This window comes from Amblyraja radiata, chromosome 12, assembly GCF_010909765.2.
Source record: "Amblyraja radiata isolate CabotCenter1 chromosome 12, sAmbRad1.1.pri, whole genome shotgun sequence".
Classification (NCBI taxonomy): Eukaryota; Metazoa; Chordata; class Chondrichthyes; order Rajiformes; family Rajidae; genus Amblyraja; species Amblyraja radiata.
The window spans coordinates 44,958,299-44,971,660 of NC_045967.1; the positions used below are offsets into that span (position 1 = coordinate 44,958,299).

General features: G+C 46.7%; 1 protein-coding gene across 2 annotated transcripts in view; it reads right to left on the minus strand.

Annotated features, from left to right (window-relative positions):
- Positions 1 to 13,362, minus strand: part of LOC116979142 (stAR-related lipid transfer protein 13-like) — an 82,604-nt gene that overhangs the window by 13,856 nt on the left and 55,386 nt on the right. For both annotated transcript variants that reach the window (XM_033030657.1, XM_033030658.1), the window contains exons 5-9: positions 11,773 to 13,091; positions 10,069 to 10,242; positions 3,635 to 3,794; positions 2,663 to 2,861; positions 1,551 to 1,761 (exon numbers count right to left, since the gene is read on the minus strand). In XM_033030657.1, coding sequence (XP_032886548.1) covers positions 1,551 to 1,761; positions 2,663 to 2,861; positions 3,635 to 3,794; positions 10,069 to 10,242; positions 11,773 to 13,091 — 2,063 coding nt within the window. The remainder of the gene's footprint in view (positions 1 to 1,550; positions 1,762 to 2,662; positions 2,862 to 3,634; positions 3,795 to 10,068; positions 10,243 to 11,772; positions 13,092 to 13,362) is intronic.

Sequence of the window (13,362 nt, forward strand, 5' to 3'; positions counted from 1 at the left end):
AAATGCTGCTGTGCTCCTCCTGCTCTCCTGCTTTTCCAAATCAATAGCAAGCATGGGAGGGAAATCAGTTGCCACTTTTAGATCCACGATCCATTTTTTCTTGGTTCTTGGTTTCTTGGTCCTCCAAAATATTCCAAATTGAAGGGAGGGCTTAAGCCAGAAAGGGTTATTGGGAAGAAAGAGCTACTTTAAATTTAGTTGCATCTGGTTGGGTAACTATAGTAGGGTGGAGATTATTCCATGCTTTAATTGTGCGGGGGAAGAACGAATTGCTGTACACATCTGTCTTTGTAACTGGGATCACAAATTGGATCGAATGCCCTCGTCTGCTCCTAATTGGTTTGGGTTTGGTGTAGGTCTTGTATTCTATGTCGAGCTGACCATTTAACATTTTGTAAAAACAGGTCAAACGGTGAGCTTCACGTCTGTCTCGGAGAGGGTTCCACCCCATAGAATTCAGAAGTTTGGTGACACTTGCTTCTCTCTCTCTCTCTCTCACACATAGGTGTTAGTAACAAATCGAGCTGCCTGTCTTTGGACACGTTCGATGGAAGCAATGTTTTTATTTGTGTATGGGTCCCATGCTACAACTGGGTAGTCCAAATGAGGTCTTTTCATTTCCAGATTTCTCCCATTCAGCACCACTCTCCCTTGTCATTTCTAAGATCAAGTTCTTGAACCCCGCTCTCCAATCTGGACACTCGTAGGATGACACTACAATGAAGTATTGAATTACTAATCTCAATAACACTTTTTACTCTTCCATTTTGTGGGTAACTCCATTTGCAGAAGAAGGCACCAAGGCTCTCAGCCTATAACCAAGCACATTGAAAATAAACCAATGCTTAACACACCACATTGGGCACAGCTGTGCCCAAGGCCACAAGAAATTACAGAGAGTTGCGGATATAGCCCAGTCCATCACACAGATCTGACTCTATCTACACTTCATGTTGCTTCACTTTCCCAAAACCTCATCATCTTGGAATTCATTACTTTCTACAGGCTTTCAAAGTTTGAGTATAATGTCAGCTAATTACTACATCTTACGGAGTCGTAGAGTTGGGCAATGGTTGGCCCAACTTGACCATGCTGACCATTGCCCCATCTACAATGGTCCCAACTGGTCCACAATCCTCTAAACCTTTCCCAATCTGTGTACCTGCCTAAATCTTGATTTATTTTACTTTCATTCCTGTTCTTTACAACCTTAGGAGCCTGCAAGATTGCTTTTGGACTTTAAGACGTTTGCCTTCCATCACAGTGAGGAGGTGTCTGGTAGACTCACTGTGGTGGATGTTAAACTGTGTTCATTGTGTGTTCTGTTATTTTATTCTCTGTCATGACTGCAAGGTACGTAATTTCATTCAAACTAAAAGTTTGAATGACAATAAAGGATACTTTATACTTTGATCGATCAAGCAGATTTCTTAAATGACAAGTAAAGTGGAGCCGAGGGGATGACTGCTGATAGTAACAGATCGGCGGCATGTCCGCCTTTGCTTTCACGTGCTACCAGCAACAGAGTCGTAGTGAACCTTAGAGCTCACCTTGGCGAGGAACTTTCTTTCTTCGGTACATTGAGGTGGAACAGCGACGGCGCGAGGCACACAGCCAGGTTCCCAGCCGTCATCTGGTTTTGTTGCACCGATGCAATGTCACTGAGGAAGTACAACAACGACTGAAGAACCTCACGGTTCTCATCTGGCATCAGCACAATGGCAGCCTGAACAGCTTGGAGACGTTGATCCAATGGTACATCTGAGGAAGGGAAAGAAGTCATTTTACAGATGGGTCGACACGTCCTTATTGCTTTAGCCTTTGAAATCAGGACAACTATCTAATAATTACTCCAAGCATGGGGCCATAGAGTCATAGAGTGATACAGTGTGGAAACAGGCCCTTCAGCCCAACTTTCCCACACTGGCCAACATGTCCCAGCTACAAGGTAGACAAAAGTGCTGGAGAAACTCAGCGGGTGCAGCAGCATCTATGGAGCGAAGGAAATAGGCAACGTTTCGGGCCGAAAGATCCCAGCTACACCCGTCCCACCTGCCCATGTTTGGCCCATGTCCCTCCAAACCTGTCCTATCCACGCAAACTAGAAAATGAACTGCAAAACCCAGCAAGGTTCTTTGAACTACATCTGGACTACAAAGAACAAATGAATGAAAAGTACAAAAAGAAAAAAGTCAGACACTAACGATGATCAAGGAAAGGTGGGGCCCACAATGGTCCATTGTTGGCTGCTGAGGTGATAACGAGGGGAGACAAACAGTGAGACTAACCAGGACGACGGTGAAACTATTAGGACGACTAGGTTGGGGGAGGGACGGAGAGAGAGGAGTTACTTGAAATTAGATAAATCAATATTCATACCATTGGATGAAATTAATCTAGGATGATCTTAATCTAATGCCTAATGGTCATTTTTCCACTGTAAAAATTAACACATTAGTAATAATATCTCTTATGAAAAAGGAAATCGCACAAAGTTACAGTGGTCACATTGCCACTTCAAGGAAGAGAGAATATGCAAGCCAAACCCACCGAGTGGACTGTTACTAGTTAAAAAGGACTTTAAATGGAAGCCATGTTATCTCCAAGCAGTGTTATCTCACAGATCAAGTGGTAATAAGAGCAATTTATTGATGGTACTCACACTGGTAGATCTGTAGAACAGTTTCTATCAGTTTGCCGGTGAAGATAGGTTCTGGGAGGTCTCGGAAATACTGCTTCAGCAAGTCTGCTACATCGAATGCCGATTGACCCTGGTAATTAACATTGTCAGGATTGTACTCATTCATCTGCCTCAGGACCTGGATTCGCGATTTCACGCCAGACTTCCTGAAAATTCCAACCTGTGTAACAAAACATAATTAAAATTAGAGTGCATCACTCCACTCTAATCAATTTTAACTTATTTTTTAAATTGAAGATAACCGATGTAAATGTACAACACTAGCAGCAGGGAAATGTGCAGGAAGGAACAGCAGATGCTGGTTTACACCAAAGATAGACACAAAATGTTGGAGTAACTCAGTGGGGCAGGCAGCATCTATGGAGCGAAGGAATCGGTGACGTTTCAGGTCGAGACCCTTCTTCGGGGTTCCCTCTCTCCTGACTCTCAGGCTGAAGAAGGGTCTCAATCCGAAACGTCACCCGCTCCTTCGCTCCAGAGATGCTGCCTGTCCCGCTGAGTTACTCCAGCATGTTGTGTCTATACTAGCAGCAGGGAACTGGTCAATGCCTTCACAAGATGGCATTTCAGTCTAAGGAGAGAGTAGATATTCAAACACAGTAACAGCAAGGACAGGAGGCCCGAGGGGAGACATTATTGAGATGTACAAGATCGAGAGGAGCATGGATAAAGTGAAAGTTTACAGTTCGAGGATTATAAAATTAGAGAACAGGTTAGAGGATTCCCCAGGTTAGAGGATTCTAAAATTAGTGAACAGAAATAATCAATTGCCGAATGAAGGGTCTTTATGGAACCTCTACAATTTAGGGGCACCAGTGTGGAAACCTACAAAATATCTAACGCAGTAACTTCTGAAGTTAACCATATCTAGAGAACAAACGTATTGGGAAGACTACGACTGGTGCAGATTAGCAGCGGGACGCGGCGACATACCTGGCCCATGCACTGGCCACGCAGGTAACGCATGGCTTGTTGGATGCTTTGAGGTAAGGGCTGCCCCGACCTCTTGACGTTCACTATGGGCGGAACTCCAAATACATTTTTGCCTCGGTAATCTGGTTCCCTGCTTCGTTTCATAAATTTAGGAACATCCCTGCAGATGCAAAAAAAATAAAGCAAATTAATAAATCACCAAAATGTTACCAGACGGTTGAAAGATATAGACAATTAAAATATCAAAAAATGTAATTGCTGACAATATTCCTTTTTCTACTGTATATAGTTATTTATCATTTGTGGTCATTTATCTTGATCCTTTAACCCATCTCTCCCTTATGCCTTCAGCTGTTTTAATCTCACTCATTCTTTTCGAGTTCATACCATAAAGACTCTGCACAAAATGAATTTCAGCAGCAGTTTCGTCCGAGGGAGAACTTCACATGACATTGGGTATTTGAATCGATTTCCTCCCGTTTGCTTTCCTTTTTTTTAAAATATGTATAAGAGACACTGCGTGGAAGCAGGTCAGTTCATGCTGACGAACAATCATCCATTCACACTAGTTCTGTCCTACACTGTAGAGTACGTGCCACAGTACGTGCGCCTACAGAACAGTGTCTCGGGCACCATCTTGAGCAGCACAGGGGCTCCACAAGGAACTGTGCTGGCTCCATTCCTGTTTACCATCTACACAGCGGATCTCCAGTATAACACCAACAGCTGCTTTTTGCAGAAGTTTTCGGATGACACAGCTGTTGTCGGCCTCATTAAAGGGGGCAATGAGGAGGAGTACAGAGACATAATAAGTAACTTTGTGGAGTGGAGTGCACACAATAACCTCCATCTTAACACCAAAAAAACCAAGGAGATAGTTGTGGACTTCAGGAGGGGGAGGAGGAGGACTCGAGCAACACCAATCACCATTAAGGGCACTGAGGTGGAGGTGGTCGCTAACCACAGGTACCTTGGGGTGCAGCTTGACAGTGAGCTGGACTGGAAGTGTCATATGGAGGCGGTGTACAGGAAGGGATAAAGCCGACTGTATTTTTTAAGGAGGCTATGGTCATTTAACATCTGCCAACCCCTACTGTGCAGTGTCTACCATTCAGTGGTGGCCAGTGCTCTGTTTTTTGCTGTGGCCTGTTGGGGAGATGGCGCCCGCATAGCGGACAAAAACAGACTGGACAAGCTAATCAGGAAGGCCGGCTCAGTGGTCGGGGCTGAGCAACGAACGGTCCAGCAGGTGGCAGAGGCCAGAACTCTGAACAAACTGGGTTCAATAATGACCAACCCCACTCACCCACTCCATGCCCTGAAGGTGATCAAGAGCAGCATCTTCAGTCAGAGGCCGATTGCACCAATGTGCAAAACTGAGAGACATAGGAAGTCCTGTTTACCAGCTGCTATAAGGTTATATAATGCGCATAAATAACTGCACTTTTTTTTAATTAATTGTATTTTAACTTGTATTTTAACTTGTATTTTAACTTGTATTTTAGCTTGTTAAGTATGGAAGCCATTTGAGGAAATGTGTGGTGTTATGTCTGTCTTGAAGCTGTCGTGGTACTGTAATTTCCTGTAAAGGATTATTAAAGGTATAATCAATCAATAGAGGGAATTTACACAATCCAATTAACCTACAAACCCGCACGTCTTTGGAATGCGGGACGAAATCAGAGCGCCCAAAGAAAACCCACGCGATCACGGGGAGAACGTACGAACTCCGTACAGACAGCGCCCATAGTCAGGATCGATCCCAAGTCTCTGGCGCTGTAAAGGGTCTGTCCCACTTTCACAACCTAATTCATGACCTCTGCCGAGTTTGCCCTTGACTCATACTCGCAGCATGGTTGTCACAAGGTCGTAGGTGGGTCGCAGCAGGCCGTGATGCTAGTCGTAGGTACTCGTGGCATCAAGTAGGTCGGGGCGGTTTTTCTACCCTGATGTCCACGAGTAAAAAAAGGTCATGAATTAGGTTGTGAAAGTGAGACAGGCCCTTAAGGCAGCAACTCTACTGCTGCTGCACTATGTTGGCTCAAGCAGCACTGTCTGTTCCAGATAGCACGGGTCAGATGCCTAGTCAAGCTGAAGTGAGACCAAGCAAGATTCGTTGGATCAATTATATAGTCCTTCAGTCCCAAGCTATTATAGTATCTACATGTCTACCTCATTGGAGACCCTCTGACTATCTTTAATCAAACCTTACTGTATTTTATCTTGCACTAAATATTATTCCCTTTATCATGTGTCTGTACACTGTGGATGGCTCGATTGTGATCATGCATTGTCTTTCCGTTGACTGGTCAACACGCAACAAAAGCTTTTCGCTGTACCTCGGTGCACGGGACAATAAACTGAACTTCATAAACTAAAAACTTCAGTTGTTCAAAGATTGGTATTTACAGGTGCAAGGGGAAAATAGAGCACTGCAGAAGATCACTCGGAACTTAAAGTCCAAAGATTAAAGGGACATGAAACTTAAATACATCATCTCACATTGGGGAGATGTCTTGCTCGTCTTAGAACCGGGCAGAATTTCCAGGTCAAAGAGCCACTTAGTGCCAGACTCAACACTAGTTCCTTGCTTCTAGTCTGCTGGAAGACTGCGACTAATCTCTCCTGTTTCTCTCGAGTACCTGGGCTTGCACTGGAGATTTACGTCCACTGCTTTGCCTGATTTTACCGGTTCACGATTAAAGCACCAAGAAAACCTGGCAATGGTGCAATGGTTCTTTACAGTCACATGTGCAAAGGGTAAACGAACAGTGAAATCCAGTCCAGTAGAGTATTGCCGTATCATCTCCGATCAGCAATTGTACGGAAGCAGTCCACTGAGCCTGCATGCAAGAGGCACCACGTTTTGGCGCCATTTTCCAAGTCCAGGCCATGCTCCAGTTGTTATGAGCGGTGCCCGATTTAGGCAAACCCCCGGGCTGTTGTGGCCCTTCCTCTGTCGACCAACAACCGACGTCACACTCCTTGCCCATCCACCTTTGTTTCCCGGGACCGTCTCCCGCAGTCAACATTGAAGGTGCAGCAGGCCCCAACCGCAGTCCCCTCTCTTTTTCTACCACCCAGGCTCCATTCTCCCAGTGTTTTGTCATTGAGGGGTGAGCAGAGGCACAAGGAGCTAGCAATGGGAGAGGAGCGAGGTCAGTAGGAGAGGAGGGGGGGGGGGGGGGAAACCGGGGTCAGGCCCACTGCACCCTCGAGGTCGGCTGCGGTAGGCGCCCCCAGAGAAACAAAGGTGGACAGGCGAGGAGAGGACGTCATTGTTGCTCCTCGGGGGACAAGCAGCAGCGGCTTAGAGGACGTCCCCATCCAGACTACGGTCCACTGGGTCCTCCAGGTATGGGCCGGATCGGTGGATACACACTGCAGGCCAGTCTGCTGGGTCCTCCAACTCTGTGGCTTCCCCTGTGGGTCGCGGTGCCCTCTGCGAGCCTTCAACCGCACGCAGCTCCCAACCCCAACTTGCGGCCACGGTAAGGTTGAATTTCAAGCCCTTCAGCCTTCCGATTTCTAGGTTTCTTCCAGTGGTCACAGGCCAACCCGTTCCTTCAGCACAGACTGCTTGCATCCGTCTGACTGCCTCAACACAAAGAATTCCATTCCAAGCTGTTTCCACCCTTTGTGAACTTTCAAACAATTCCACATTTCCCCTTCTCACACAGCTGTGCTCTGACCCAGTCTATCTCCATCCACTGAGGAACCCATCTGCACTGTTCCAAGGGTCAAAGGCTATGCTTGGACAGACTCCAAGTCTTGTGGATTCCTGTTATTGTACATTCCTTGCCTGGTAACAGTAGAAGCAAAGAGACAATAGCAGGGAACATATCTAATCGGATGCTTTTTATCCTCAAGGAAATGTCGGGGATGAATCCTCTCAACACGCCGGGACACCGTCCAGTGACACTATGTGTTGCCAGATCCCGCAAGCACTGCGGAGATTGGAATTAATCAAACGCACGAGGAAGCGATTGTTCTGACAGTTGCATAAATAATCTGATTTCACTGCCGCCCCGAGGCCATAGGTTAACGTTTTACCAAACACCATTAGGCTATTTCGCGGAATAATGAAGCATGGAGCAAACCCCAAGATCCATGTCTCTCATACACTTCCTGAGGGATGAGAGTCACTCATCCCTCAAGTGGAAGATGTCTGGCAGCTTGTTTTTCCATCTGACGTCTCGACCAAAGCATCATCTATCAAAACAGAGCAACAAAACACACTGTCCCAGTGGCCAAAGCGACCATCCTTCAGGGTTGGACTGATTCCCATTCTGCACTGAATACACAGCAGAACCTTGGGTGGTGCAGCGGTAGAGCTGCTGCCTTCCAGCACTTACAGCGCCGGAGACCCAGGTTCGATACCGACTACGGGTGCTGTCTGTACCGAGTTTGTATGTTCTCCCGTGATCTTCGGTTTCCTCCCACACCCCAAAGACATACAGGTTTGTAGGTTTAAATGTAAATTCTCCCTAGTGTGTAGGATAGAGTTAATGTGCGGGGGGGGGGGGGGTCCGTGGGCCGTAGGGCCTGTTTCCACATTGTATCTCTACACTGAACTAAATTAAACTCCTTCTGTTGAAGGCATTTCCATAGTGCTATAGGGAGGGACTATCAGGGTTTAGACATAATGATGGTGTAGGAACAGGGACATATTTCCAATTCAGGATGGGTTTCAAGGTGAGAGGGGAACGATTTAATAGGAATCTAAGGGGCAGCTTTTTCCACAAAGAAGGTGGTGGGTATATGGAATGAGCTACCAGAGGAGGCAGTTGAGCATTTAAACAGCATTTAAAATGCATTTGGACTGGAACATGGATGGGAAAGGTTTAGAGGGATTAGGGCCAAACGGGCAGGTGGGACTAGTGTAGATGGGGCAGCTTGGTCAGCATGGGCAAGTTGGGCCGAAGGGCCTGTTTCCATGCTGTGTGAGGAAACATGGAAACACTCCACAAGCCGTGCTGGAGTTCAGGATTGAACCCAAGTCACTGGAACTGTGAGGCGGCAGACCCAGTACATGTACCACCCACCACGTCACATAGAAACATAGAAAATAGGTGCAGGAGTAGGCTATTCGGCCCTTCGAGCCGGCACCGCCATTCAATATGATCATGGCTGATCATCCATCTCAGTATCCCATCCCTGCCTTCTCCCCATACCCCCTGATCCCTTTAGCCACAAGGGCCACATCTAACTCCCTCTTAAATATAGCCAATGAACTGGCCTCAACTACCTTCTGTGGCAGAGAATTCCAGAGATTCACCACTCTCTGTGTGAAAAATGTTTTTCTCATCTCGGTCCTAAAAGATTTCCCCCTTATCCTTAAACTGTGACCCCTTGTTCTGGACTTCCCCAACATTGGGAACAATCTTCCTGCATCTAGCCTGTCCAACCGCTTAAGAATTTTGTATGGTGGGTTGTGCCTGCTGCTTCACATGCTTTCTTTGGATGTCATACATTCAATTCTAATTATAGTTAGTTGTAAGTCTGAATTAGCAACAAACATCAAGCACATGTGGGACACTGTGGTGTCTCGCTTATCTCTAGTTGCCTGCAGTCTGATACCTGGCAGACGCGGTGTGGTTTAGTTTAGCTTAGAGATAATGTGGAAACAGGCCCATCAGCCTACCGAGTCCACACCGACCAATGATCACCCGGACACATGTTCTATGTTATCCCAGTTTTGCATCCTGTACACTAGGGGGCCATTAACCTACAAACCTGCACGCCTTTGAAATGTGGTTGGGAACCCGAGCACCCAGAGAAAGCATATGTGGTCACGGGGAGAACGTACAAAGTCCATACAGTCAGCCCTGTAGTCAGGTAGGCACAAAAAGCTGGAGTAACTCAGCGGGTGAGGCAGCAACTATGGAGAGAAGGCATGGGTGACGTTTCGGGTCGAGACCCTTCTTCAGACTGATGTCGGGGAGGGGGTGGGACAAAGATAGAAAATAGGTGGAGACAGTGGGACTAGTAGGGGAACTGGGAAAGGGGAGGGGAGGGAGAGAGAAAGCAAGGTCTATCAGAAATTAGGGATGTCAACATTCATACCGCTGGGATATAAACTACACAAGTGAAATATGAGGTGCTGTTCCTCCAATTTGCGCTGGGCCTCATTCTGACAATGGAGGAGGCCCAGGACAGAAAGGTCAGATTGGGAATGGAAGGGCGAGTTGAAGTGCTGAGCAACCGGGAGATCAGGTAGGTTACGAGCGGAGGTGTTCAGCGAAATGATCGCCGAGCCTGCGCTTGGTCTCGCCGATGTAGAGAAGCTGACACCTGGATACAGTAGTCAGGATTGAACCTGGGTCTCAGGTGCTGAAAGGTAGCAAGTCTACCAATGCGTCACCGTGCCACCCCAGTGAGCGAGAACAAATGGCGAGATCCCTGCCCATTCTGTCCAAGTCCTCGTTACTAACCAGTTCCAGCCCTGCTTGCTGCGGACAGCGTATTTCTCCATGATGGCAGTGAGACGCAGTAAGGAGAATCGTTGCAGCAGGTTGAGCTGAGCTGCTGACTGCCGGTTGATTTCCATTGAAGCAGAATTCAGGCTGGGGCGGTGGGAGTTCTGGAAACTGTGCCAACGCAGCTTCCTAAAGGAAAGTACACGCAGAGATTAACTGGGGATGCCAAAGACCACATTAACTAACACCACACAGGGTCAAGGTAATTGAATCACATAGACATACAGCGTGGAAACTGGCGCTTCGGACCAACGTGCCCACACCAGCCAACGTGCCCCTTTACACTAATCACACCCGCCTGCGTTTGCCCCATATCCCGCCAAACCTGTCCCATTGATGTATCTGTCTAATTGTTTCTTAAACGTTGCAATCAATGCTCCCTGCCTCAACAACCTGCTCTGAGACCACATACACCCACCACCCAATCAGCGTTCCTTCACAGATACACAGAAGGCAAGCATTCTTGCCAGCGACGTTTTTCATTACAGCTGCATCGTGGAGGATCTCAGGGTACGTCACAGCGAAGACTACACATTAGGCCTTATTGCAGATTCCCAGGATGTCTTTTGTTCCTCTTGAAATGGAATCTATATATTTGGCCTCACAATTACCATGTGAACAGGCTGGCATCTTTATCTATGTGAGCTACAGCTGAATTTTCTCACTCCATCTTATTCAGAGCCATTTACAACTATATCTGTGCTAGAATAATGAGTCTAATTACATGTAAAGTGTTCCTGTATTTGATGTTCTTGGTCGTGGATCAATGAATTACCTGCCATGAATGGGTTCATGCTCATCAAAGCCCAAAGAGAACAGTCCTGAACTACTATTTATCTCACTGGAGACCCTTGGACTATCTTTGATCCGGACTTTACTGGCTTTATAATAATAATAATAATAATAATATTATTATTATCTTGACCGAGGTAGCAGTAATGGTACAATGTCTCTCTCGGCGAGAGTAAACTTTCTATCTCCACTTTCAGTGTAGGACATGGGAGCACAGTACACATCAGAAGGAAATGAGGAAATATAATAGAGAGTTGCGTCATATAATAGTGTTGTACACCATCTATTAACAAATTTATTATCATGTGATAATCAATAACCTCTGTGATCACAAGGCATTGATGAGCATGAGTTATTCTGTGGAATCTGGATCTCTTGAATGCAGGACAACACCTCTATAGGAAACCATTGAGAAACATAGAAAATAGGTGCAGAGTTAGGCCATTCGGCCCTTAGACCATTCAATATGATCATGGCTGATCATCCAGAATCAGTATCCTGTTTCTGCTTTCTCCCCATTTTCCTTGATTCCATTAACCCGAAGAGCTATACCTAACTCTCTCTTGAATACATCCAGTGAATTGGCCCCTACTGCCTTCTGTGGCAGAGAATTCCACAGATTCACAACTCTCTGGCTGAAAAAAAATGTTCCTCATCTCAGTCCTAAAGATTTAAGATGAAGGAGATAGAAATCTTGAAATAACTTAATCTTATTTAACAATCACCAGTGAACCTTTGAAATCAAAATGCAGGAGATTAAATTAATAATACAATCTTTTAAATTGAATCATTGAATAATAGAAGCAAGCTGCACTTTGATCTGCGTCTGGTGTCTGTGACCATCAATAGAATATCAGAAGTCACTACCTGTTAGGTCTGGTTAATGAAGCCCCGACTCCAGAGTCTCTCCGGTCCCTCATCTCCATTTCTTCAACTTCATTTAGTGAATTCCCAATGCTGTCAAAATCACTGGCAGTTGTCCCCACATCAGACATCGAGCGGTCTTCAAAGTTCGCACTTTGCAAAGGGAACACCGTTTCTCCAGTAGAGTCAGACTCGGTGTCGTTGTAATCAGAGCATATCATTTTTGACCAGCTGTCCACTTTCTGCTTTATTCCATTGACGTGCTTCAAAACATCATCCAGTTGTTTGAAGTAGTTCTCAGACCCATCCACGTCGTGAGATGGATTAGTCTCCGGCACATTGTCGTAGAAACTCAGCCTGCTATCCACGGAGCTGCAGGAACCGCTCCGTCCCTGAAAGCAGAGTCCTTGGAAATTGTTGCTGCTGCCACTATTAGACATCCCAAAGGAGCCGAGCCCAGATCTCCATTTGACCAAGTGGTTGTCAGCACCTGGACACAGGCTCTCTATGGAGAGGGCTTTGGGAAAGGTTCCCAACTTGTGATTTGAAGGGATACGGACAACGTACTCTTCCTGAGAACACAAATCATCTAGTCTATTGTGATTGGAGGCCCTGAAGCCCATTTCATAGTCTTCCAGGTACAGTGCGCAATGCTTTGAGCTGTGGCCCCTTCTAGAAATGCCCGAGCAGTGTTCTACACATCCACACTCGGCAAGTGAAGGCACGCCGGAATGAGTTAAGGTATCCGACAATCCCTTGGGGCTCTTGCTCCCAGTTTGCAAAGGACTGGAGCTCTGTAATGGTTCATTAAATTGTTGCAATACTACCTTGACGTGCTTTGGCTCCTTGTTCTTGGATTTGGTCCGGAGGGTCTTAAAACGAATGGACTCAATCCGTCGAAGAAAGCTCTTGGTCCTCTGTTTCCTGGGGATCTCCGTGAAGTGCGGAGTGGTTTGATCTCCGGTGGGAACATGGAGCTTGTCGTGCGTGCAGTTGTGAGGAAGCTCTGCTGATTGGGACTGAGCCACCGGGACTCCCCCAGGGTTTTCCTTTGGCGGCGACTGATTGTCGACGGATCGGCCGACCAACGCTTCCTGGATGCTCCCGGTGCTGGCGCTACTGTGCACCGAGCTGGCTTCCTGATCGCTGAACTCGGACAGAACGCTCTCACGGCTGGCAGATTCCTTCATTATCGAGCTACGGACCTCGGCTTGGGTCAACGTGAAGTCAGCAGCTGCCAGGCGCGACCACCTCCCGCTCTCTCGCTGAAATGCCCAACGGTCACTGATGGCACAGACGTCGTCCTCATCAGAATCATCAACCTACAACGATAATAGCAGTGTTATGACAGGGCCACATCGTGAAGAAAGAACACTAGGGAACAATGGAGGTGATTCTGATCCCCCCCCCACCTGATAGAACATAGAACAGCACAGGAACTCAACGTTTGTGACAAACATGATGCCAAGTGATCTCATAAACCCATACATGGTCCATATCCCTCCACTCCCGGCTCTATCTACGAGCCTCTTAAACACCACTATCGTATCTGCCTCCACCACCACTCCAGGCAATCCATTCCAGGTCTCCACT